At 47.3% G+C, this 27,376-nt stretch overlaps 1 protein-coding gene across 3 annotated transcripts in view; it reads right to left on the bottom strand.

Moving 5' to 3' along the window:
• Positions 1-26,678, bottom strand: part of B3GLCT (beta 3-glucosyltransferase) — an 86,305-nt gene extending 59,627 nt beyond the window's left edge. The window contains exons 1-4 of one of the 3 annotated variants that reach the window (XM_057489835.1): positions 26,310-26,448; positions 25,420-25,736; positions 13,394-13,443; positions 2,138-2,177 (exon numbers count right to left, since the gene is read on the bottom strand). In XM_057489835.1, the coding sequence (XP_057345818.1) occupies positions 2,138-2,177; positions 13,394-13,443; positions 25,420-25,426 (97 nt within the window). In that variant the 5' untranslated portion in view covers positions 25,427-25,736; positions 26,310-26,448. Of the gene's footprint in view, positions 1-2,137; positions 2,178-13,393; positions 13,444-25,419; positions 25,737-26,309 lie in introns of all 3 variants that reach the window. The other 2 variants (XR_005031161.2, XM_036917305.2) reach the window with 2 other exon arrangements.
• Between the last annotated feature and the right edge of the window lie 698 nt (positions 26,679-27,376).

Genomic DNA, 27,376 nt, shown 5'->3' on the forward strand with positions numbered 1-27,376 from the left:
AGGTTGGTGCTGAAAACAGCTCATGTGCTTGAATCCCTGCTGGCTGCTCCATCTTTCTGAAATGCTTTCTGACGTACACCCTAAGCCCTCCCAACTGGATCACGTTCTGGTTCAGTCCAGATCGCAGGGCTCACCTCGATGGCTGTCTTCTGTTCATGCCTGTTAAGCTCTGCCCAGTCACTGGAGCCGAGCAAGACAAGGCGCTACCTCCTTACCGCTTCGTTGCGCTTCTCTAAACTCAGATTTGCCTTCAGCAAACATGTCACAACTCGAGACAGACTGCCGCTGTTTCTCGTCCAGGAATGTGTGACAAATGGGTTGTACACTAAGTGCCTGATAATAATGATGAGGCAGAGACAGGGAAGACAGGTTAGAGAGGGAAAATACAAAATAGTCAAGGACATGGAAAGGCCTGCGTGGTTCTGAAGCCCGCGGTGGGTGCAGAGAGCCCTCAGGAGAGACCACGGGACCGAGACACGGTTAGAAAAGGACCCCGAAGGAGAAACGATTCCTCTTTGAAGATAAAAGAAATGAAAGGTTCTCTGTTCCGTCAGTTGCTGAGCACTTGCATCATGCGCCGAACACTCCATGAAATGCTAATCTTTCCTGGTCAGATTCCTCCAGAAACATGGGTCTCATCGTGCTGGTGTTCTTCTGACAAGGCAGAAAGGCAAGCAGCCTGGGTCTTGAGGCTGAGGGATGAATATGCACACGTCCACGCAACTCAGAGCCACCCTGGATGTTTTACCTGGTCAGGATAAGCGGCACTAGTGACTACAGATGAGGTAGGAAGCCCAAGGGGAAGAAGCTGCCCTGCCCTTGGAGTCTGTCACCCAGCCCTGCTGTGTGACCCCATGACCTAGGCACCCGGATTCCACTGGGCAGGGGGGCTGCTTCGGTGACCCCCCTGCTCCTGCAGAGTCATGTTAGGATTACGGCAAACACTGATACCAAGTTAAATATCAATAGACTTTCCATTTGCAATCACAAGGATGTAGATTTACGTAGCCAGGTACCTTCCCCTTGGTACTTTCAAGCCCATCTTCCAGAACTAGGGTCATTAGTTCATTGATAATCATTTGCTATGCGGAGACCTGTCAGTCAGCTCCCATAAAATAAGCACACAAATGCCCAAGCCGCAAGGATTGGCAGCAGACAGAAAGTCTCTGGGGGAGCATGCTATGACACAGAGAAACAGCAACGACCGGTGTGGCTCCTGTGACACAGCTGCTCGCAGAGCCCCTGCCCCTGCGGTCCCCTGCACACCCAGGCCCCATCGCAGGCCGCGCCGCCCTCACCGCAGGTTTCTAGACTCCTCAGGATCCAGCCCAGGAGGGGAAGGCCTAGAAAGCCAAGTGTGCGCTTTCCCTCCTGCCCACAGGCCACCTTCCAGGTCTCCAAGGCCGACCTTGGGGTGACCCACGCTGACAAAGTCCACACCCTGTGGGAAGAGGCCCAACACACCCTCTTAGCTTCCTGTCAACCCTCTGGGGCCTGCTTCCCACGGAGTACAAAACACAAGTAACTCGCGGTCACAGCCAGGAAGGTGCTTACAGTATCCTGGAGGGAGAAAGAAGCGTTTAAAAGGGAGAGGAAAGAAGAGTGCGTACGGGCTGTAGGACGAGAACAGTGTGTCTGCACAGATGCAAGCAGCTGCCCTGCAGCCGGGTTCTCAGAAGACTTTGCCGGATGTGGCTGGCAGCCTGAATGGAAAGCGGGTTTTGCAGGTCAGCCAGTGGGGAGCCTGGCCCCAGGCAGAGGAGGACATGAGCACAGGCCACGGCCTGTCCTTCCTCCCACTCGGTGTAGGGTCCCTGAGAAGAGAGTCTGTCTTATTCATCTCTGCAGCCCCCACAGTGACCACGGGCACAGTAATCTGCCCTCATTGGAAACTCAGTAACTGATGGCCAAGGGAATGAAAGCTAACTGTGAGCTGTTACTTCCAAGACATATCACCTGCCAATACATCAGGCTGGAAAGGGCTCTCCCCATGTCTTCACGAGGTAAATGCAGGGCTGGGTATCTGCACAACAGTACTCCACGATAAAATCAGAAAGAAAAATGCACTTCTCTGAAACAGCATTTACAAGAAATACACCTGGGCACATACTCTTAAGGTAAAAAAATCATTACTTACCTATGTCATATTTCCTGGACATACCATTTTCCTCCAAATTCTGTATTTTAAATAAAAGAGAAAAAGATAAATTTCTTCATGCAACAAAGCTAGCAAAACACCAAATAAATATGTGTGTCACACAGTTACATTTTGGGGGAAGACACCAAAGATGAGAGCCTGAAATGCTTCCCTAAAGGAACAGACCAAATCTTAAGGGGAGAAAGGCAACAAGGAGGTCCTTCTGCATCGTGACAGGCCCCTGTGGGGCTCCCCTTTCCTCTGTGATCTGGGCAAGTCACTTGGCTGAGCTGAGGCTCCTTCCTCCTGCGTAAGATGGAGTTAACGCTTAACTGGTTCACAGTGGTCTTGGGAGGGTTCATTTAAAAGCCTTGCAAACTAAAGCACTGCAGACCCATCAGAGGGACTATCAGTTGTGATGGCGTGTGCCTCTTGAAGGTGAGCTCGACTAATTACTGTATTTGTCATCTTTTGGACTCAGACATGGTGTCATCAAGAATGTTACCCCAGGGTTCTCTCCTACAGCAGCCCTGGGGGCCTAAACATGGCCCTGGAGAGGGCCAGCCTGTGGCACATGAGAATTCATGAGCACAGAAGGGGTGACTTGGAGCGACAGAGCTCTCGACACAGAAACCTGGGTGTTGGCCGCTAAATCTGCCATTTTCATTGTCTTCTCCAGCAGACAAGGAAAGAATTTTCTCTCTAATTGTCCTTTGCTGCATCCAACTGCCATATACTATAATCACGACAAGTGGACAGTGGCAAATATCCTTCAGTTTTCTTTACAAACTGCAAAAATAAATGCAGTCAACCTTTACCAACAGACCTGGGAACAGCTTAAAAGCCAAGACACAGCCACACAGCTTAAATACCCTCTCAGAATGCCAGAGGGACTGTGACAACAAGATGAGGAGGAGAGAGGGCGAAGCACAGGGGAGCATCTGCCTTTGGTAATGTTTTCTGAAATTATCTTTGTCTCAGGAATCCAGTGACAGAGAACCCCATAGTGATGGACTGATTTGTTATATGTCACGATCAAGTGACACTTTCCTTAATGCTGATGCAGCACATACTTTTTGGAAACACCCAATAAAAATTACTGGGAAGCTTAAGCCACTTCTCTAAACATGCTGAACCAAAGGCAGGTTATGGTCGTAAGTTAGCAGGTGTCTTCCACACTCTAAATGCCAGTGTTGCCCAGGAAGGCAGCCTGCTCTCAGGGATGGGGGTTCAGCTCTCACCATGAATGTGCTGCCCACCCCAGGGCTAAGCGGCCTTCTTCCTGAGAGGCCACAGCTTTGGCAGCCAGGTGAGCACCAGGGAAAATTAGAAATTTCAGATCTAAAAATAGCATCAGAGTAGATAAAGAAAAGGTGGTGACACATACAGTGGAATATTATTCAGCCTTAAAAAGGAAGGAAATTCTGACATGGGATACAACATGGATGAACCCTGGGGACATTATGCTAAGTGACATAAGCCAGTCACAAAAAGACAGATGCTGTATGATCCCCTGTAAAGAGGTCCCTAGAGCTGTCAAATCCACAAAGACAGAAAGTGGAAGGGCGGTTGTCAGGGGCTGGGGGAAGGGGGCGTGGGAGTAGTTTAACGGGGACAGTGTTCCACTTCTGCCAGATGAAAAGAGAACATCGTAACCATTTTTAAGTGTCTGGTTCAGTGGTGTCAAGTACATTCGTACACTTGAACATGGTTAAGATATTATGTGTATTTTACCACAAAAAAATTTTTAGAAAACAGCACTAGAGATGATCCAACCTAATACTCCCCCTTGTACAAATGGGACAGAGGAGGCTCAGGAAAGATACAGGATTTTCCAAGGCCCAACAGTCATTTCAGCCACAGAAGCAGGACTGAAGTCCAGGCCTTCTGACTTCTCTCCAATGCTCCCTCTCACACATGACAGGGCAGGCCCGGCCCTCTTCCAGGGCGCTCTTCAGGAAGCACGCGCCCCGAGGTGCAAACATACTGAGGAAGCTAAAAGTAATCTCTACAACAAAAGCCACCTTTACCAGTAAGTAAACAAAAGCCACCTTTACCAGATAAAACACATCTTGAACTCGGTGTCTCCAGACTGAGTAACTTATGCTGGAACACCAACTGGACTTCCTACCAGATAACTCTGTGAAACCAAAGAAAATGAATCAAAATCAGACTTCTCTCTCTGTGGCATTAAGCACTGTAGTTCCACTGGCCGACACAATAGCTAGGAAATGATTAGCCATTTCCAATGGCTCGATTTGTAAACTGCAAAAATAAAATATCCAAGGAATGGTTGGCTTAAGTGAACTAAAACCAAACCAAATGGTCTGGCATAATTTCCCCTTTGGGAAAGAAAAACCAGACTAAGTGAAGGAATTGACAGAACATTTAAAATTCTGTCTCCAGCTTCCCTTGTGAAAGGGCTTAGCTCTTCCTACGGAGTGACACATGGTTTGTGTTATCATCTCTGCTGCCACGTTTCTTACCCTGACTTTCAGTATCAATCAAAATGTACACACTTGTCAAAGTTTTGTAAGTCAACCGAAATTGCTATTCAGACGGGAAAGAGATTTCTTGCTAACGCATGTACCCACCGACAGCATCTCCCCCAGCCGGGGAAAGGCAAATGCTAGTCACCCTTTTATACAGGTTTTCTTTTTTAAGGCACATTAGATGTGAACACTTTCAATCCATATAAGTAATGCTCAGTTTATAAGTCCTTCAGGAAAAGAAGAGAAAACATCCTCAAAAGAATTTGATGTGAGATCTTTTAAGAAGAGAAGCAAAATGACATCTACCAAGTCACCACCAACCACCCCCACCCCTAGATTTTGCGCACATTGAATTAATCAAGATCTGCTCATCAGTGCACCCAGCTGGAGGCTGGTCCTGTGTTTTAATGCTGCCTCCACCACTTACTAGCTTAGGCCTCGGTTTCTTATCTGTAAAATAGGAATAATAGTGACAACACCTACTTCACAGGGTCCTTGTGGGTGTTTAACTGGATGACATAACATTGAGCATAGTGTTCCTAAAACCAACATTCAATAATCGTTAGCGCCTAACCTTTTTATCATCACCATCACCACCATCTACTTCATATGAAGTCAACTACTGCCATAAAAAAAAAAAAACTAAGTGGTAAAAGTAGTAAAGTCTAGGGTTACTCTTTTTACTTTGATTTGTTTAGGTTCCTCTTGAAGGTTGCCTGAGACATTGCTTGCTGTCATCAGGCACACATTTCAGTAGGTCCTGGCACTAAGCAGCATACACACAAAAACACACACGGAAGCACTGAATCTTGAGAACAGCTGTTTGATATAGTCCTGTAACCCCACTTTACAGACGAGGCAGCTGAGGCAAGTGAGGATCAGAAAGCCCCACAGCAGGTAAGTGATGGAGAAGGGATGTGATCCGCAGCAGCTCAGCTCCCATGTGTGGCTCTAGCCCAGGACACCATGAGGATGTGAGGCCAGGCAAAACTGCAGGCTGAGGACAGCTATGTGGCCATGGCTGAGGCCACACCCATGGCCTGGCAGGTGCTGGGGTAGGTCAGCAGCTGGGACGGGACCAGAGACCAGGCACCCAGAAGAGGATCCCAAGCCTGACGGGCAGGCCCAGGCAGTGAGACAGGACAGTCAGCACTCGGGACTTTGAAGTGAAGCCACCAGGCAGCCAGCGAGTCCATGCCCTGGGGAGGGGCCCCAGCCCTGAGCAGGGCTGCTCCTGCTCTCGAGAGACCCCTGCCCAGGGCCTGGACTACAGCGAGCAGCCGGGTCACACAGATGGAAGATGGCTGCTTTGGGGGGCAGTGGCCAGGCAGACCCTCACCACTTCTGCAGCAGGTGAGGAATGATAACCCCAAGCCACAGTGGGCAGTGTTAAGAGCCTTAACTCCTACCCCGGGTTCATTACAGACTTTGAACGACCTTGGACAAACTGATTCTTCTCCGTCCCTCAGCCTCGGGAAAGGTCTGCAGTAGACATTTCATCGCTGCCTCTCTTCAGGGATTAAAAGCTTTTTCGGCTCCATGGCCTAAGCAAGGTGGGGTTAGGGACATTCTTCAAAGGCTTTTGTACCTTTGCGTGGAAAATGACACTAAAATATAGGACTCACCTTATCTCTATCTATATTTACATTCACATATGTATTTAACCTTATCTCTATCTATATATTCATATATGCATTTAAGACAAAAAATACATATTTTCCTCATTTGGAAAGATAAGCTAAAGCCTGTATTTGAAAGTAGGTGCTGTACCTTCTATATTTATTATACAAAATTCTAATTCCCTATTAATAACTCATAGGTAGCACTTTAAATGCTTTATAAATGAGCCTCATTATTGCCAAACATACACGTTATAATGCCTGTGGCTATATGATATAAAATTACAGTGTGAAAAATGCAAGGATTCAGAATATTTAGATTTGGACTTCACTTTTAACAGTCATGTGACCTCAGTCTAATCTCTTAGATAAATTTTCTCTGCTATACAAGCAGATCTCTCATTTTATCATGCTTCACTGCTATGCTTCAAAAGCATTGCAATTTTTACATATTGAAGGTTTGTGGCAACCCTGCACTGAGCAAGTCTATCAGCACCTTTTTCCAACAGTATTTGTTCACTTAGTGTCTCTGGGTCACATTTTGGTAATTCTTGCAATATTTCCAACTTTCTCATTATTACTATATTTATTACGGTGATCTGTGATCAGTGATCTTTGATGCAACTTTTTAATTGTTTGGGGCTCCCCAAACCACGCTGATTAACGTGAACTTAATAGGTAAATGTGTGTGTTGGGACTGCTCTACCAACAGGCTGCTCCCCATCTCTTACCCTCCCCTTGGGCCTACCTAATTCCTGAGACTTAATATTGAAACCAGGCCAATTAATAACCTGTAATGGCCTCTAAGCATTCAAGTGGAAGGAAGAGTCACACATCTCTCACTTTAAAGCAAAAGCTAGAAATGATCAAGTTTAGGGAGGAAGGCACGTTGAAAACTGGGACAGGCAGAAAACCAGGCCTCTTACACCAGACAGCCGAGTTGTGAACGCAAAGGAAAACTTCTCCGAGGACACTTAAAGCGCTGTTCTTGCGAAATGTTCTTGCAAATGATGAGAAACAAAACAGCCTTTCTGCTGGCATAGGGAACGCTGTCGCGGTCTGGATGGGGGAGCCAACCAGCCACGACGTTCCCTTGAGCCAAAGCCTAACCCCGAGCAAGGCCCTGACTCTTCTCAGTTCTCTGGAGGCTGAGAGAGGTGAGGAAGCCGCAGAGGAAAAGGCGGAGGCGACCAGAGGTTGGTTCATGAGCTTTAAGGGAAGAAGCTGTTTCCATAACAGAAAAATACAAAGGGGAAGCAGCAGGTGCTGACGGAGAAGCTGCCGCAAGTCGTCCAGATCCAGCGCAGGTCATTCACGGAGGGGGCTGCACCGAACAACAGATTTCTGGTGCAGACAAAACAGCCTTCCATGGGGCAGAAGATGCCATCTAGATTTGCAAAACTAGAGAGAAGTCAAAACCTGGCTCAAAGGACGGGCTGACTGAGTCGTTAGGGGCTGATGCCGCTGATGACATTCAGTTGAAGCCAATGCTCATTGGCCATTCTGAAAACCCTGAGCCCTTTAGAATTATACTCAGTCTACTCTGCCTGTGCTCTATAAATGGGACAACAAAGTCTACATGGCAGCACATCCATTTACAAGGTTTACTGACCATTTTAAGCCCACTGTCGAGACGCACTATTCAGAAAAAAGGATTCCTTTCAAAATATTCCTAAACCTAGAAATACTGCCAGTGCACTGGTCACCCAAGAGCTCTGATGGAGATGTACAAAGAGATGAATATTGTCTTCACGCCTGCTAACACAGCATCCATTCTGCAGTCCATGGATCAAGGGGTAATTCGACTTTCAAGCCTTACTTCTTAAGAAATACATTTCCTAAGGCTATAGCTGCCATAGATAGTGATTCAGCTTATGGATCTGAGCAAAGCAAATTGAAAACCTCTGGAAAGAATTCACCATTCTAGGTGTCATTAAGAGCTTTCATGATTCATGGGAAGAGGTCAGAATATCAATATCAACAGGAGTTTGGGAGAAGGTGATTCCAAGCCTCATGGATGGCTTGGGGGGGTTCAAAACTCCATGTAGGAAGTATCTGCAGGTACAGTGGAAACAGCAAAAGAACTGGAATTAGGAGTGGAGTCTGAAGACATGACTGAATCAATGCATCTCAAGATCAAACTTAAACAGATGAGGAGTTGCTTCTTAAGGATGAGCAAAGAAAGTAGTTTCTTGAGAGGAATCTACTTCTGGTGAAGATGCTACAAAGATTGTTAAAATGATAACAAAGGACTTAGAATATGACAAACTTTGTGGGATAAAGCAGTGACAGGTTTGAGAGAACTGACTCCAATTTTGAAAGAAGTTCTATGGGTAAAATGCTACCAAACAGAGCGGGGAGCCAAGATGGCAGCATGAGTAGAGCAGCGGAAATCTCCCAAAACCACACATATTTTTGAAAATACAACAAAGACAACTCTTCCTAAAAGAGAGACCAGAAGACACAGGACAACATCCAGACCACATCCACACCCACGAGAACCCAGCGCCTCATGAAGGGGATAAGATACAAGCCGTGGCCTGGTGGGACCCGAGCACCCCACACCCCAGCTCCCAGCGGGAGGAGAGGAGTCGGAGCTGGGAGGGAGAGGGAGCCCAGGACTGCTGAACACCCAGCACCAGCCATCCGGGCCAGAGCACAGACATAGTACATGCATGGGGTGCTGGAAACTAGGGAAACAGGACAGGAAGACCTGGAGTGGGTCCCGAAGCCAGCGCCCTGGGGACAAAGAAAAGCGAGTGCGTTTTGAAAGTCTTAAAGGGACAGGGACCCCACCACTGGACGGAAGTTACCCGGGACACTTAGCCCAGCAGCTGTGAATCCTGGGGAACTCCGGGCACCCTAACCCCCTGGGCAACAGGACAGCTCGGAGGCCCCTCATGGAGATAAGCAGCCTCCCGGCCGTTTCCCCTCTGACACGGCTCCACCATATCGGAGCAGCAGCCCGAGGCAGGCCACGCCCACAGCAACAGCGGAGATTAACTCCATAGCAGCCGGGCAGGAAGCCCAGGCTCCGTCTGCGCGCAGCTGCGCAGCACAAGCCACTAGAGGCCGCTGTTCTCCCAGGAGAGGAGGGCCACAAACCAACAAGAAGGGAAGTTCTTCCAGCCGTCACTCGTCCCAGCTATGCAAACTATCTCTATCGCCATGAAAAGGCAGAAAAATTTGATACAGAGCAAAATCACAACCCCTGAGAAGGAGATACACCGAACCAGTCTTCCTGAAAAAGAATTCAAAATAAAAATCATAAACATGCTGACAGAGATGCAGAGAAATATACAAGAGCTAAGTAGGATGATGTCCGGAGGGAGATCACAGAAGTGAAACAATCTCTGGAAGGATTTATAAGCAGAATGGATGAGATGCAAGAGGCCATTGATGGAATAGAAACCAGAGAACAGGAACGCACAGAAGCTGATGCAGAGAGAGAGAAAAGGATCTCCAGGAATGAAACAATATTAAGAGAACTGTGTGACCAATCCAAAAGGAACAATATCCGCATTATAGGGGTACCAGAAGAAGAAGAGAGAGAAAAATGGATCGAAAGTGTCTTTGAAGAAATAATTGCTGAGAACTTCCCCAAACTGGGGGAGGAAATAGTTGCTCAGACTACGGAGGCACACAGAACTCCCGAGAGACGGGATCCAAAGAGGACAACACCAAGACACATAATAATTAAAATGGCAAAGATCAAGGACAAGGACAGAGTATTAAAGGCAGCCAGAGAGAGAAAAAAGTCACCTACAAAGGAAAACCCATCAGGCTATCATCAGACCTCTCAACAGAAACCCTACAGGCCAGAAGAGAATGGCATGATATATTTAATGCAATGAGGCAGAGGGCCTTGAACCAAGGATACTGTATCCAGCACGACTATCATTTAAATATGAAGGAGGGATTAAACAATTCCCAGACAAGCAAAAGTTGAGGGAATTTGCCTCCCACAAACCACCTCTACAGGGTATGTTAGAGGGACTGCTCTAGATGGGAGCACTCCTAAAAAGAGCACAGAACAAAACGCCCAACATATGAAGAATGGAGGAGGAGGAAAAAGAAGGGAAAGAAATAATCATCAGACTGTGTTTATAACAGCTCAATAAGCAAGTTAAGTCAGACAGTAAGGTAGTAAGCAAGCTAACCTTGAACCTTTGGTAACCAGGAATCTAAAGCCTGCAATGGCAATAAGTACATATCTTTTGATAATCACCCTAAATGTAAATGGACTGAATGCACCAATTAAAAGACACAGAGTAACAGAATGGATAAAAAAGCAAGACCCATCTATATGCTGCTTACAAGAGACTCACCTCAAACCCAAAGACATGCATAGATTAAAAGTCAAGGGATGGAAAAAGATATTTCATGCAAACAACAGGGAGAAAAAAGCAGGTGTTGCAATACTAGTATCAGACAAAATAGACTTCAAAACAAAGAAAGTAACAAGAGATAAAGAAGGACACTACATAATGATAAAGGGCTCAGTCCAACAAGAGGATATAACCATTATAAATATATATGCACCCAACACAGGAGCACCAGCATATGTGAAACAAATACTAACAGAATTAAAAGAGGAAATATAATGCAATGCATTCATTTTGGGAGACTTCAACACACCACTCACTCCAAAGGACAGATCCACCAGACAGAAAATAAGTAAGGACACAGAGGCACTGAACAACACACTAGAACAGATGGACCTAATAGCATCTATAGAACTCTGCATCCAAAAGCAACAGGATACACATTATTCTCAAGTGCACATGGAACATTCTCCAGAATAGACCACATACTAGGCCACAAAAAGAGCCTCAGTAAATTCCAAAAGATTGAAATTCTACCAACCAACTTTTCAGACCACAAAGGTATAAAACTAGAAATAAATTGTAAAAAGAAAGCAAAAAGGCTCACAAACATATGGAGGCTTAACAACATGCTCCTAAATAATCAATGGATCAATGACCAAATTAAAATAGAGATCCAGCAATATATGGAAACAAATGACAACAATCACACAAAGCCCCAACTTCTGTGGGACGCAGCAAAAGCAGTCTTAAGAGGAAAGTATATAGCGATCCAGGCATATTTAAAGAAGGAAGAACAATCCCAAATGAATAGTCTAATGTCACAATTATTAAAATTGGAAAAAGAAGAACAAATGAGGCCTAAGGTCAGCAGAAGGAGGGACATAATAAAGATCAGAGAAGAAATAAATAAAATTGAGAAGAATAAAACAATAGCAAAAATCAATGAAACCAAGAGCTGGTTCTTCAAGAAAACAAACAAAATAGATAAGCCTCTAGCCAGACTTAATTAAGAAGAAAAGAGAGTCAACACACATCAACAGAATCAGAAACGAGAAAGGAAAAATCATGACGGATGCAACAGAAATACAAAGAATTATTAGAGAGTACTATGAAAACCTATATGCTAACAAGCTGGAAAACCTAGGAGAAATGGACAACTTCCTAGAAAAATACAACCTTCCAAGACTGACCCAGAAAGAAACAGAAAATCTAAACAGACCAATTACCAGCAACGAAATTGAATCGGTAATAAAAAAACTACCCAAGACAAAACCCCCGGGCCAGACGGATTTACCTCGGAATTTTATCATACAGAGAAGACATAATACCCATTCTCCTTAAAGTTTTCCAAAAAATAGAAGAGGAGAAAAATGCTACCAAACAGCATCACATGCTACAGAGAAATCTTTCATGAAAGGAAGAGTCAATTGATGGGGCAAACTTCATTGTTGTCTTATTTTAAGAAATGGCCACAGCCACCCCAACCTTCAGCACCCACCACCCTGCTCAGTCAGCAGCCGTCCACCACGAGCCAAGACCCTCCCCCAGCAAAATGGTTACGCTTGCTGAAGGCTCAGAGAATGGTTTACATTCTTTAGCAATAAAATATTTTTAATTAAGGTATATACATTGACTTTTTTAGACATAAAGCTATTGCACACTTAAAAGAGTATGTTATAATGTAAACATAACTTTTATATGTACTGGGAAACCAAAAAATTGATCTGACTCATTTTATTGGACTATTTGCTTTATGGCTGTGTTCTGGAACCAAATCCACAGTATCTCTAAGGTACGTCTGGAAATACCTGCTTTCCTTAGAAATAACAGGATCACTGAGATTACATTAAATGGAATGTCTAAAATGGCTTTTATAACCATGAGGACCTTAAAACCATAAGGAATTATTATCATTTCCCCTGCGTAGGAATCCCAAAATACAGTTAGAACAGATAATACTCTGTTGATAAAAGGAACATTCTATTAAAAAATGCTTTTATACTAATTGTGGGGTAAAAAAATAATCAGCTGAGCCTTAATTAATATGACAAAGACTACTCATTTTTTTAAATATTGCTTCTCTTTCTTACATGCTACACTGATCTGATGCAGAGCTCAGACGGTGAAATCTAGATGACGCTCTTGAAGGCAGCCAGCGGTGAAGCAGCAACAGCTCTGAGATTTGGGTAAGTGCTGGCCCCTCCCCACTGGTCCCCCAGGCCTTGGTTTCTGGCAGTCACTGTGGGGGTCTCTCGGCCAGTCCCCAATATGCCCTGTCATGTGGTGCGACCTTCAAGGTGAAGGACCCGCAGGACACCTCTCCACAAGTGCTCCTGGGTGACCAGGCGCATTGCTAGTGAGCAGTCATATTTTTAAAGGGATCTTTTTTTCTGAGTAGTGGGTCTCAGCAATGGGCTTAAAGTAGTAAACTGCGTTGTAACCCCTCGAGGCATAGTATAATCCTTCCTTCCTTGACTGGGAAAATTAAGTCCAAGGTTAAGATGTGGTAAGACTGGAGATGTGGTATCCAAAAAAGGCTATTAAAATATGATATATCTAGTTTCATATCAAAATACCTTTTTTCTTAAAGTGAAATTTGAAACCTAGTGGGTCTTTTAACAAGTAAGGGATATTTTTTTAAAACAAGCCTTTTAAGGTTGCTGCTATGGATTCAAAATGTATGTTGACCAACAAGTTATTAATTCATAAAAAGAAAGAAATGTAACTATTGGAAGATGAAATCATTACAGCTCCCATGAAAAAATAACCAAGCACATCTCAAATGGGAAGAATAAGTTTGATTATTAGAATTAGTACCTTAGACTGCTTGACCTCTTTCTTTATATCTTCAGAAACGAAAGCAAAAACTGGAAAAAAAAAAAAAGGAAACATTTTTACATTAAAATTAGCAATTAAGATTCATTCTCAAATTCCACAGGTTTGCTTAAAAGAAGAGAAACAATGAAACTTTAACAAGACATATTTTGCTCGTTTTTGAAAGCAGCTGCATTGTTGCAAACTCATACCACCGGCCACTTCCACCTCCGAACCTAAAATTATTCATCAGTGTGAGGCCGACATGCTTGGGCTACCAAGCTAAAGAAACACTACATCAAAGAAATTATAATCAGCATAAAACGTTGGTGTCTACAGTTATAAACTGCAAAATAGATGCATACAAATATAACTTCTCAAAGCCTCAATTCTGGTGCTTTCTTAAGCAAAGGGGAATTCCTAAGAATTCCAGAGGGAAGGACAAATCCCCACTCTCAGAATCACTGCCAGAGTGTGAAGGGCAACTGAGTTAAATCTGAAGCAAGCTTTCTGTCTCGGGGGTTGTGAGGCTGGAAATGTGGCGCAGGACCTGCTGTGGACGTGCAGGAGTTACCAGAGTCCCGATAGAGCGGTGGGGCCAGGAGAGCGAGAGGAACCAAGTATCCCCATTTAGGGTGGTTGAATGCTGTGAGTCAGAGCCCATAAACAGACAAGGATATCCCGGGAGGCACATCCAGGCTCTATATTTAAAATAATAATACTATTAATAACATGACAGTAACACTTTGAAAATATAAAGCAAAATGATAAACAAAATAGTCAGGAAAGTTAACCAGACAAAAAAATAATACCTTAGTTTTACAGTGCATTTCTCCTGAACAGCTAAGAGGAAAGCATTTCATGGAGTTTGTTGTCCCTGGTTAAGCATTCCCAGGAGAAAATGGGCAATACTGTAGAGCCAAAACGCCCTGAAAAGGCTGGACAGGCAATTTCATGGCAGCACAAGGCGCGTGAGTGGCAGGCTCCCCGGGTAACAGAGGAGACCTACTCAGCAAGAGCCGACCTGCCCGCTGGAGGCCTCCGATCCCTCCCCACCTCCACCCCCAGGCATCCGAGGCCTCAGATTCTCTCTCCATTAACATTTGCTCAAAGGAAGCAATCTAAAACAACCACACTAAGAAGCAAAAGACTAACATGGTTTAATCATTTCCATTTCCAGGATGACATTTCAAAAAGGCAGGGAGAAACTGAAATGTAAGCTAAATGGACCTCTATGTGCGCAGTTTAGATAATAGCAGGTATCCTGACGCCTCCCTGATACCACCTCATATAAATCGCAAACCCCACCTTCTCCAGAGCATGTACCACCCCTGGCATAATATATATTTATTTGCTTGTTTGTCTTCTATGTTAGTTTACTGTAAGATCCACAAAGGCAGGAATGTGGTTGTATTTACTTTTGCCCTGAAACCTAGAACACAGGCAGCACACAGAAAAAGAGCGATCAACATTGATCCAATGAATGAATGAATGCCAAGTGTTCAGGATGGCCCGAGCCTCCCCCATTTATTTTCACTAGGATCTGCTCTACTTTCTCATTTTTACACACACACACACACACACACACACACACACACACACACACACACACACACACACCAGGGCAAATGCAAAGCCCAAGTCTTTCACTAAGTTCAAAGAAGAAAAGAGTGATTTAACTCCAAACACCATTTAAGCTCTGCTTCTAGGTACTTAATTTTGTTTCTTTTGTTTCATTTACCTCAAAGCTAACATGCACATTTAAAACAGTCAAGAAGATAACAAAAATAGGATTATCAGTAAATATTACACAGGGAGGTCACAACATGTTAACACCACTCACTATCACAGAATTCCAGAAAACAGAACATTTTGACAACTTGGAGAATATAAAAACTGTGGCCAATGTAATACAGGGCTTTGGTTCCAAAATCCATCTCTGCCAACCCCATCAATTCCTAATTCCAGACACAGACAGTCAAAACTCTCTGGGTTGGCATTTCCTCTTCTATCAAGAAAAATAACCTTCTCAATTTTAATATGTTCAGTGACTCATCACCTAATAACCAGCTTTTAGCCATACCTGACTCTTTTGCAAGGCCAGGTGGCTATGTGAAAAAAATAGAGCGTGTCAACACAGAAAGTCCCTGGCCCTTTAGGATGTAAGCTCTATACTAAAGAAAACGTGCCTTTTTTGGTATTGGTTCTGAAAACCACCAACACATCACCTTTCATGAATAAGCAGCTAGAATTATTTGACAGTGTTACTGTTTAAAGTAAGAATTACATAGAGAGAAAATGTTCCCAATGAATCAAGTCATTTCCACAAATCCTATTTGTCATAATCAAGATACCATACCTTGATTCAGATAAGATTTAAGTAAAGTAAGGTAAACTAGATTTTCATTCCTTCCAAAAACACACAATCCTGGAGTTAAAATATCCTTAAAAAAAACAAAACTATCATTTCTCTCCATCACTCTGATGTGAAATTAAGAACTCCTTTTTCCCATGATTGAAATAAATTATTATATAATATTAAAGCAATAACATAAAAAATGCATTAGAGTTACTGTCAGGCATAAGAGCAAATCACATGGCAAGATAATCCCCATTAGATGAATATTTTGTTAAAAAATACCACTTGGTATAACTTATATTTCCATAATCTCAATAAAACAAAACAAATCGCCAAGAAACCAAACGTATTTTGAAAGCACAGCATATGCTATAGCACTAGTAAATCCGACCTTAAAACAATGAATCACTTACAAAATTCTTATCAACAAATTCCCAGCTTTTACAGTTTGTGGAAATGAAGAAGAAATGGTGGAAAAAGAGGAGGGAAGTGAGAAAAGTAAGGTAAGAAATTACCTGTCACCTTCAACAACTCTTAACAAGCACATGCATCTCAAGCCTGGGAGAGGGGGGAGGGAGAAGACCCCCACACCCCCAAAGGAAGTGGCCACCAGCTCCGTGTTTGCTGTTTGCTTCATACTAATTTCCAGATTCAGTAGGGAAAAAATATCCTTGAAAGCTCAGTGCTAATGTGCAGTTGGGGAAATATTCCAAGGTAAATCGTGCTCTGATACGCCAAACTGCTGTTTAAAAGTAATTTTCCCTTTTCTATTTTCAACATGAATTCCTGTGAATTGCTGCAGGGAACTATATTTAAAGTGCAAATCAGGCCAGGCAATAGAAATAAGACCTTTCTCATGATATCTTTAAATAATTCAAGCCAACAAAAGTGTTAGCACACCTATTCTGAGAGAGAAATCAAGATTTTACAACTAACCTGGGACTAAGATTTATAGGCTAGCCTAAGCCCTAGAGCGCAAGAAAACTGGCAAGAAATTAATTGCAGCGCATTTAAGCAACACTAATCAACTACCTTTCCTCGTTCCTGTGGGGTGCAAGGGTCCCCACGCCCGGACAGGAAAGATGACTGCACCTACCAACTCCTAACTGTTTTGCTCCTGTGCCCTGATGCGTCCTCCCAAACTCTCCTAGCAAGAAGCCAAATTAAATACAAAGCAGCAGAAACCATGAAGATGCTAAATAGCCCCACCTCAGAGGGGTGCTGCCAGAGTCGGTGAGGTAAGGCACGAAGCGCCCAGCGGGGGGGTTCCCCGCAGTGAGAGCTCAGGGGCAGGTTACAGGGCGCTGCCTGGGTGAAGATCATCCCTGTCAGTCCCGGCAGGGTCGGGGTCCTGTGCTCCAGAGGGGAGGGAGCAAAGCCATAGGCGCCTGCTCTGGCTTCCAGGACAAAGCGCTCAGCACAGACCCTGGAATCCTGTGGCTGGGCACCACCATGGCTCAGGGTGGCAGGCCCTCACCCATCTCATGCACGTAGGAGCCTTTGGGGCCTCACTTTCTTTCCTGTGACCTACTTACAACATGTTTCACCCAGCACAGCTCCGCCCCAAGTGGTTCTGCTTCCTGGAGCTCTTCAGGTCTAATTCCAGGTCCTCCGCAGGGGGCCGTCAGCTCCAGGATGCACAGCCCGCTGCCGACTTCCTTGGCTCCTATTACCTGCTTTGAAGATAATCCGTAGCAGCAGCGGGAACAGAAAGAAACCCGCGCGGCCCAGCAACAAGGCAGAGCCTGCCCTCCCTTTGTCCTCCTTACACAGATCCACTGCCTGCGGCTGTGCACGTGCTGAGTGGCAGCTCCATCCACCCTGGGGCCCCACGGCCCAGCCTCAGGATGGAGGCCCCGTCACCCCACGCGGTCCGAGAACAGAACCGGCCCAGGCAGCAGCTGAGGGGGGAACAGTTTGGCACGCGTAATGTTCCCAGAACGGCCTGGCACATGCCGAGGGCTCCGGGTGTTAGCAGCTATTGTCAGTAGGATGATTAATTTATATTTTCATTTGTTCAACAGAAAAATCAAAGAGTGGCTGAAGGTAACAGGTGCCCCACGTTATGCTAGGAGCAGCTTCCCAGGGAGCTTGTGAGACCTCGGCCAACAGCCCATTGCATTGGCGCGTGCTCTGAGGGCCCAGGGGTCTAGCAGCAGTTGTGGGGCACCTGGGGTGGGGAGGAAGGGCCTCGCACCCAGGCAGGGCAGCAGAGGGAAGGGGAGGCGCCCAGAGAGGGAAGCTCTGCTCAGTGCTTGAAGAAGTCCGGTCCAGGCACCGGGGCCGTCAAGGACAAGAGCACAGGGGCCTGGAAAAGCTGCGCCCAGGCTCTGCGCACAAAGCAGGGAACAGTTCAGGGTGCCCAGAGCCCAGACACCCGGGGGTAGGGAGACGGGGCACGGACACCCGGGGGGAGGGAGAGGGGGCACGGTCACCCAGGGGGAGGGAGAGAGGGCACGGTCACCCGGGCTGAGGGAGAAGGGGCAGGGACACCCCACCCGGAGGGAGGGAGATGGGGCACGGACACCTGGAGGTGAGGACCTGGGCACGGGAACCCAGGGAAGGGGAGGGAGACGGGGCGCAGACACCAGGGGAGGGGGAGGACGGGGCGCAGACACCCGGGGGGAGGGGACCAAGCTAGAGATGGGGTTGGCAATGACGGGGGCTGTATTCAAGACAGGGGTTATGTTAGGGGGTGTGGTTTTTATTCTGAGTGCATGAAAAGCTTTGGAGGCTTGAGGAAGGGGCGCTCCGTGTTGACATGTGTGCCTTAGGTTTCTAGCGGTAGCGTGGGGAGTGGGCTGCGGAGGGACAGGAAAAGACACATCAGCCCAGACGCTTCCGGAGCCCTGCAGTGAGATAGGGACCGAGCCCAGCTGAGGCCGTGCGCAGCGCAGGGGGTGGACATCCCAGAGGCCGGACCTCAGGCTGTGGGGCAGACCCGACAGGAGGATGCGGGCAGGGGGCACAGGGGACTCACACGGGAGTGGCCGCGTGGACTAGGGTGCCATTCACAACTGGAGAACTGTGGACACGGGAAAACGCGCATGGTTCCCAGTACCCTGCGCAGCCTGGTCTCTGGGGAGAGCTCAGCACAGCTGGGCGAGGAGGGCTCCCACCTCGGGGCCTCCACAGTGGCCCTGAAGCCACAAGACTGCATGGGAAAGACAGCAGCAAGGGAACCCCAGCGTTTCGGAGACAAAACTGCAAAGGAGTCTAAAAGAAATGGCCGGGCAGAGAGGAGAAGCCAGAGAGCTCGCAGCTGCTGGAGGAGCTCTGAAGCCGCAGTTGAGGGAGGTCTCCCCTTAGAGCGTCACGGTGCATGGGGAGGTGCCACGAACGGCAGGGCTCCAGGCCCCGCTGGACTGGGAGGGGTCGCTCAGAGCGCCGGTCACACGCACAGAGCGTAGGCTGTCACCATGCGGCACTAAGCCAGGCCCTGCCGCGAAGAGTGCGACCCCGGGCCTGGCCTCTTGGAGCCTCTGCCTCCCTGTCTGTAAAGCAGGGAAATTAAACAAGAAGGAAACAAGTCAACACACATACAGGTTCAGGACAGCACCTGCCCATGGGAAGAGCGACGACAGGACCTTTTGCTCAGGGGCCAAATATCAAACTCTTAGAAAAAGATGCTGCCTGGGGGAGGATGCCGGCACAGTTCTTCTATCACAGCGAGCAGAGAGCTGGACCTTTAGGGCCAGGGGGCCCTCTGCCCGGTTCCATGGCTTCTACGACACTCAACGTGATTCTGCCAGAGGAGGGAAGTAATGACACAGGGTAGCCTGGTGCCCCCAACCCGAGTGTGGCAGTGAGCATGGTACAGACGTGACCATGGGATCCTCTTTTGAACCCACTACCTGCCCAAACCTGACTTTGCTCCATACAAAACACATCTCCTGTTTTATCATAGAAGTCAATGGGAAAATGCAATTTGGAATACAGATTTCTCTTCACTTGGTTATAGTTTGCCAGGACCAATATATTCTATGTGCTAGAGGGAAAACATATTTATAGGAAGGATAGGGAATGGGGGAAAAAAATAGGAAATAACCATATATTTCAGGAAGAAAAAGATCATTTCCTTCTTTAATTCATATTTCATTTGAACAAATGATAGGAAAACCTATATGCCCCTCAGGATATGGAAACAGGAAAATTCCAAGTCAAAGTTTAGGGGGACAGATTCAAAACAGCACCCTCCTAGGCATGTTCTGTAGGCTAAGTCACAGGTTAGGCGCAGAGGATTCCGTGGCACACACCCAGTCACGGAGGGACGCTGCAGGGGCCCTGGAGAGCGGTACGCCAACACGAAGGGCTCAGGGCTCGGCACAGCTCCTTCACAGGGCAAGATTATTAGTGAACAGTTATCTCCCAGGCTAGTTTACAAAAATGCCATTTATGCTTAACCTTTCGCTATCTCGTTTTTGTAATATAAAGGCAGGTTTTAAAAACACTCCTGTCCGTACCACTGAATCCATGGCATCCCCAGGCTGAGACATTCTAACACCTTCAGGGACTCACTTGTCTATTGTGCAAAAACCTTTGCCCTAACAACCCATCAGCTCAAGTAATTGAGACTCACACTCCCCACACTACAGTCCCTCCAGTGGCATCTGAAAATCTGCCAAACGATGCCGGAATCAGAGAAAGACTTCTTAGTTTGAATTCTGGGGTTTCTGGTTCCTTTCCCAAGTAGACACAACATCAGACTGCTGAGTATAAGGCCTCAATTCCACGCTTTGCTCTCTCCAAAACAGCTCTGCATTTCATTTTAAAAACAAAGCAACCAGCAATCACCTTTATGCTGTGCAGATGTGCATGAAAATCACCCAGAAATAGTCCCAGTTTATACCTGGGCCTAGAGCGGCCCAGGCAGGGCTCCTGCCACCGCCAGCACAGACAGCTCACCTGGGGCCTGGTTACAGCTGCGAATCCAGGCACCTCATGGCCCCTCTTTTGAATCAGAAGAATCTGGGGCTGGAGTCTGCACTTTAACAAAGAGGACCTGAACAAAGGAGCTGTTTCAGACACTGGGCTGATTCTCAGGGTGTGCTCTATTGCTCGCGTCCCTCATGCCCAGCGAGACAGACACCCCAGGAACAGCATGGGGCTACTTTCCTAACCGTCCTTGGCCATTTGCCTTCCTTTACTCCCTTCATCTTGTAGGTGAAGAACAAGCCCCACATATACTCTCAAGGATCTAGAGAAGATAAATTCAATGCGATGTAGAAAGAGCCTTGAGCTTCTTACAGGAAGCAGTGATGTAAACTAAGACATAATCACCTTTACAGACCGTAAAATATTCTTTTAGAGCTGAAAATAAGTCATAGCCCTTGGAGAAAATGGCATTGCTCTAACTGAGCTACATTCAACTCCTATTTGATGATACCTCTACTCATTTTTTTTTTTGTCTAAACCTGTAGCTTTATATCATACAGATCAAGACTGTTTTCTTCCCCAACTTCTCCCAAATCTTTGGTATACATACATTTTGAGAAAAAGCTTAAATGAATTAATTTTGTCAGTCAAGGCTCTCTTCTTTAAAAAAGAAAAAGTTACTCAAATTATCCCCAAATCCCTCTCCAGCCAAACTCTCCTCTGAGTTCCAGACCCACAGATCTAAGTGCCCATCCGACAGGGAACCTGAAGACCTCATATGCACTGCAAACCAGTTTGTCCAAAGGGTACTCACCATCACCACCTCCCCTAAAATTTAGAAAACTGGGTACTTAATGCTACAGAACTGTACATTTAAGAAATGGTGAAATAATAAGTTGTGTTACATATACCTCACCACAGTTTTTGTTTAAATCTGGGCCTTCTGCATAGTGTCTATACTGTAAACAGCACCACTAACCGCCCACCCCTGATGACAAATACCTGAGATTCACCCTTGACCCCACCCTTCCTCTCAGCTCACTGGCCCTACCAGTCCCTGGGCCTTAGGCATTCTTAGTCATCTCTCTGGGAGGTGACTCTAGCAGCCTCCTCACTGGCCACCCATGTCCACATTGGCCCCCTCCAATCCCTTTTACAGGACAACCAGAGTGAGCTGCTTAAAAGGAAGTCAAATCCCGTCACTCCTGTCACAGCCTTCATCAGCTTTCACTGCTCGGGGAAAAAGGCCGAAACCCGTTCCCCAGTCTGCAAGGCCCCCCCGTTCACCTGGCCTGCTGACCCTCCCAGCCCCTCTCTCACTCTCTCCTGTCCTGTCTGCCCCCCACCTGATTCCTGCGGTGCCCTGCTCTCTCCCCTTCCGGGTGTGCTCCCTCCCTCCCTCTCTCCACTGAACTGATTTCTGCTTCCCCTTCAGGTTTGGGGTCTGATGTCCCTTCCTCTGGGAAGCCTTCCTTGAGCCCCCACTCCAGAGTTTCTCAACTCAGCACCTCTGACACTTTGGACCAGCTCACTGGTCATGATTCTTTGGCGCAGGGGCAAGGGGGACAGGCCAGGGGAAGGGGGTGTTGTCCTGTGCACTGGATGCTCAGAAGCACCCGTGGCTCTAGACACCAGCAGCACTCCCTGTCAGCCGCCCTCCCCCTTAAACCCCCTCCTCCTTGCCAACCAAAATGTCTCTTGATTTTCAGATATGGCCCCTGTTGAGAAGCCCTGCTTCAGACTCCAGTCCAAAGCCGTAGGTCTCCCTACAACACGTTCTCAGCACCCCGAATGCCTCTGCCACAGCCCTACCCACAGCTGCAGTTCGTTTCTGGTATAGTTAGTATTTACTGTCACCTTCCTTTCAAGACTGCAAGGTCCGCAGAAGTACACACAGACTAAATCCATCTTCTTCATGCACTGACCCCGATGCTTGACACACAGCAGATACTCAACACTTTTTGAATAAATGAAACAGACTTTGCATACAGCTTTCCCTTTTAAAATTATTTAGATCTGATGAAACCCACACTCACCATAACTTCTCCTTTTTGTTGGGAAGGATGGAATTAAGACTCCTGCACCCTTGTTCTTAAGCAAGAATCTGCACACCAAAGACAGATTACACGTAATGCTACAAGGAGGCAAAACACATAACATTTGCAAATTCCTCATAAGCCCTTGTGCCTAGAAGTTGTGCCTATTTTATAATGTTTCTAATGAAAAGCAAACAATCTGGTCCTTAGTGCTCCAAATGAGGTCATTTATGAAGACTTGCTGAATTCTGGGCCCACGGTGTTTGCCTCAGAGGAAGTTAACAAGAGGGTCAGGGCGTCCTTCCCGCTCCCCACCACTCGTGACACGGGGGCTCTTTCCCCTTCCCACCCCACACTCCCCAAAAGAGCTTGACAACTGGAAACAGGCAGACCCCCTTGGGTCAAGTCCATGAACAAAGGGCCATCCAATGTGGGGGTCCTGGACTACCTTGGTGACAAAGAACCATCCAGATGGTCAAAATCTGGAGTCAGGTCTGACTTGTTACAATGAAAAAAATCTAAGCAAGATCTGGCTCAGAATGAAAAACCATTCCTAATTCTGGTAGGTGCTAAAAAATACAATCTTGACTCATACAGAGTAGAAATGGGGATAATAAAGATAAGTTAATATCCATTATTTTACCCCTGGTTCAAATAAGCTTCTTCAGAGAGGTGTCAATTAGGATTAGGTTTGGCTGCATGTAATAAAAAACTTAAACAGTTGAGGGTTAAACAATACAGAGGTTTATCTTTAATCTCACACAATACAAGTCCGGAAATAGGTGCTCTGGGGCGAACGTGGTGCCCCACTTCGGGCAGCCAGGTGGTGCTATCTTTCTGCTCTACCATCCTTACTACTGGCTTCCATCTTCAAGGTCACCTCATGGTCACAAGATGACCACCATGGCTCCTGCCATCATAGGCAGTGGGAAGGAGGATGAAACAATGGCAAACAGTGGCCTGAAGCCCAGCTGGGTCAGCCACATTTAATGAGCTTTGCCAAGAGAACCACCCCAAAGTCTCTACAGATAGCTCATGGCACCCCTATCTGCAAGGCCCCCTGAGGAATGTCTTCTCACCCGACGCGCTGCTGCTGCCACCATCACCATGCCTCCATTCTTCCCCTCACCCCCTGAATTACTGGTCTGCTAGAGCCTCCAAAACAGAAACCACAGACTGGGTGACTTCAACGGAAATGTATTTCTTACAGTTGTGGAGGCTGCGAGTCCAAGATCAAGGTGCCAGCAGGGCTGGTTTCTGCTGAGACCTCTCTCCCTGGCATGTAGATAGATGTCCTCACAGGGCTTTTTCTTTGTGTGCATCCCTGGTGTCTCTTCCTCTTCTTATAAGGACACCGATCCTATTAGATTGGGGCTTCAATCTTATAAACTTATTAACCTTAATTGCCACATTAAAGGTCCTATCTCCAAACACCATCACATTAGGGTCAAGGCTTCAACAGATGAACTAGAAGGACACAATTCCGTCCATGACACCCCTGATTATTTAAGAGGTTTTTTAGTCAGGAAAAGGGCAACTAAGAGTTATTGGGTAGGCAGACAGCAGTCTCTGCTACAATACAATCAGTATGTTAAAACTGTAAGAGAAGGCAAAGTTCTAGTACGCTATCTCGTCCATACCTCCCATTTTATATGAGAAAAGTGAGGCTCAAATGCACAAGAAGCCATACACTGGCTGACCGAGAGGCACGAATAAACCTTCTGATTCTAGAACTGGCACCAGACTTTAGAACTGAGGTTGCAGTGAATTTTATCTGTATAATCACCCAGGTTCAAAATAAAATCTCTCTACTGACTCTTCTCTACAAACCCAAATGCATATGCCACCGTTTATGAGAAAACTAAGCTAGACACAGTCAGGCCAACCTTATAAAGGAATATTGAAGGTGTTTTTTAAACTATGGGTATTCACATGCCTCAGAACTCCTATTATATTCTCTACTTCAGCAAGATTCCAAGAATCTTGGTTTCAAGATATATAAAGAGTGGTGACCACATCTTTTTTACATCTCGGTGCCTCCCCAACACAACATCAAAGCAGAGCTCAAAAAAATGAAATCATGATTTACTTCAGACCTGGACGGATACAGCTTCCTGTCTGGTCTAACACATGAAAGCCAGTTCACAAAGTTCAGTGTCTCACAGGGACCCTTTTAATGGGCTTTATGTCTTATTTATTGTGCTATTCTGACAACTTCACAATGTTAATAGACATCTCTAAAAACGTGTTGACATTTTAGTTCATTCCGAATGTCCTTTAATGTAGTACGGAGTTTGGACAGTGTACACGTTCCCTTCAGTACAGTAAAAAATACATACACATAATAATACAAATATACATTTCAGCCCATATATTGAATACAGTATATACAAATATTATATCCCCAGTACAGCATTCTAAAATGCAGTGCTATAAATAGGATGCCTGTGTCAGTTACCACCCACCCCATTTGGTTAGGTGCAAAACTCCCAGGCAGCAAGCCAACCGAGGCAGCCAGGAGTCACCCAGTCCATCTCCCAGCGCTGCAGCAGCCCCTTCTGCCAGCCGCTCCCCGCCCCCGCCCCCAGCAATACACTTTCTTCCACTAAGACATCCGCGAAGTTCAGATGCTCCCCACCATCAATTGCAGCCTTCTCTGTCCAAGGTGCCCGAACATTTTAAGTTACCTTGTTGCTTATTTAATCATGCATGTGAACAATTAATTACCAATAAATCTCGCTCGGCTTTCCCACACTTACTGAGCATCTATATAAATGCCGGGGGTACCCAAATAAGGTCCTTAAATCCAAATAAAAACGGGCTGTAGAGGTTCCGGTGGGCTACCACAAAGCCAAGTGCAATCCGCTACGCCTTTCCCTAAACTGCACCGTCTGCCATTTCTAAACATTCGAAGTCGCTGCGTCTTCACGGGATGGAAACACGAGAGTCCGGGTGAGAGGACAACCCCGAGAACACCGGCCGCGGCACCATTTTTCCACCAAGCTTTCAAACTTGAACAGATGTCATCGTGAAAGTCAGTTACAATGACCTCTTTAAAACTTTTGGCACATCATTTCTGATAAAAGGGGGAGAATGCTGTCGTGAGAATGGGAGAAAAACGGGAAGCGGCGCTCCGGCAGCAGCGGACCCGACTGGCGCTGCTTCCAGAAGTAGGCTCGGATCCCCCCGCCGAAGAGGCGGCGGGGGCTCCCCGCGGCCCCCCTCCCCACCCGCCGCGCGCCTTCGCGGGCGAGGACAGGAGGCCCCGCGGCCGGGCCCGAGGGCGGGGAGGCGCGGCGCGCGGGCGGAAGGCGCGGGGCGGGACCGCGGCCGCCGCCTCCCTCCTCGCGAAGTTTGTTCCAGCCGCGCATCAGCTCCGCGCTCCCTGGGGGTGAGCGGCGCGGCCAGCCGCCGGCTCCCGGCGGAGAGAGGCGGGCAGGAGGCGGCACCGCGCGCCCCGGGGTCCCGGAGAGCCAGGCTCCCCCTTGGGCGCCGCGAGAGGGCGCTGCGGCCGGCGCGGCGGGGACGGGACGGCGGGGAGCGGGCCCGCGGGGCAGGGCGGGGCCGCCCGGCACCTCCCTCCGGGCGCGGGGGCAGCGCCGGGGCGCCCACGCCTCCCCGGGGCCCGGCCCGGCCGCCCGCTACTTACCCGCGGGGCAGACGAGGAGCCAGAGCAGGGCCGGCGGCGCGAGGCAGGGGGAGGGCGGCCGCATGGCGGCAGCGGGGCGCGGAGACGGAGGAGGCGCGCGGAGCGGAGCGGGCTGCGCCGCCGCCGCCCCTGCTGCCGCGGCTGACCCTTCGCCGGCTCCCCTCCTCCTTCCGCCGCTCCGCCGCGCCGGCCCCGGCCGCGCCCTCTGGCGGCCGCCATCGGGAGCGCCCCTGTCCTGTGCGCGCGGCCCGCGCCCGCCAGGCTCGCGGCTGCTGCCCGGGTCGCTCCGCCGCCGGGACGGCGCCCCCCTTCCAGGCGTCCGACCTCTGCTCGCCCCGGCCGCTCGTCTCCCCTCCTTCCTCTCCCTCCCTTAGGCCCCATCCCACCTTCACGCCCTCCCGCTTGCTGCCCCTCCCTCCCCTGGACCTCCGGCTGTGGGTCACTAGTTCCCCTTCTTACCCCCGAAGTGAAGGGGGGGCAGCGGGCAGAGCCAGGGAACGGAAGGCACTTTCCTCCCTGCTGATGTACCATCTGCTATTAAAAAAAAAAAAATCAGTAACTCTTAATATTGTTGGCACCAATGTTCTATTTTGATGAAGGTGTTTTTAATCAGCTCAACTAATTTACTTAATATCCTCTTTTTAAATGGAATGTGGCCAATAGCTTGGGCCTGGAATTTGGCTTTTAATAGAAGTCTGTGTAAATATAATTTCATATAAATGTGATTTTAAGTAGTCACCATACTGGAAGAGCCAGGCCCTAGAATACAAGTCAGACGTGGGGAGGATAGCAAAGCAGGTGCTGAATGTTTATCGTCTTGAACCCTGTAAATGTGGATGCCATTGGGGGGGGTTAACCTCAAATACATTAGGACAGTATTGTCATTTGTCACTGTAACAGCTGCTGCAAGCTTTTTAAACAGGAAGCCTGGAGACAGTGCTTTTTCTCTTACATTGACTTCTTAAAACCAGGAATTAGATATTCTGTGTGAATGCAAATAGTGCCATTTTGTTCCACTGAGCCAGATTTGTGGCTACATGTCAATACCATTTTTTTTTATGGAATGT

This window comes from Manis pentadactyla, chromosome 2 (assembly GCF_030020395.1).
Source record: "Manis pentadactyla isolate mManPen7 chromosome 2, mManPen7.hap1, whole genome shotgun sequence".
Lineage (NCBI taxonomy): Eukaryota > Metazoa > Chordata > Mammalia > Pholidota > Manidae > Manis > Manis pentadactyla.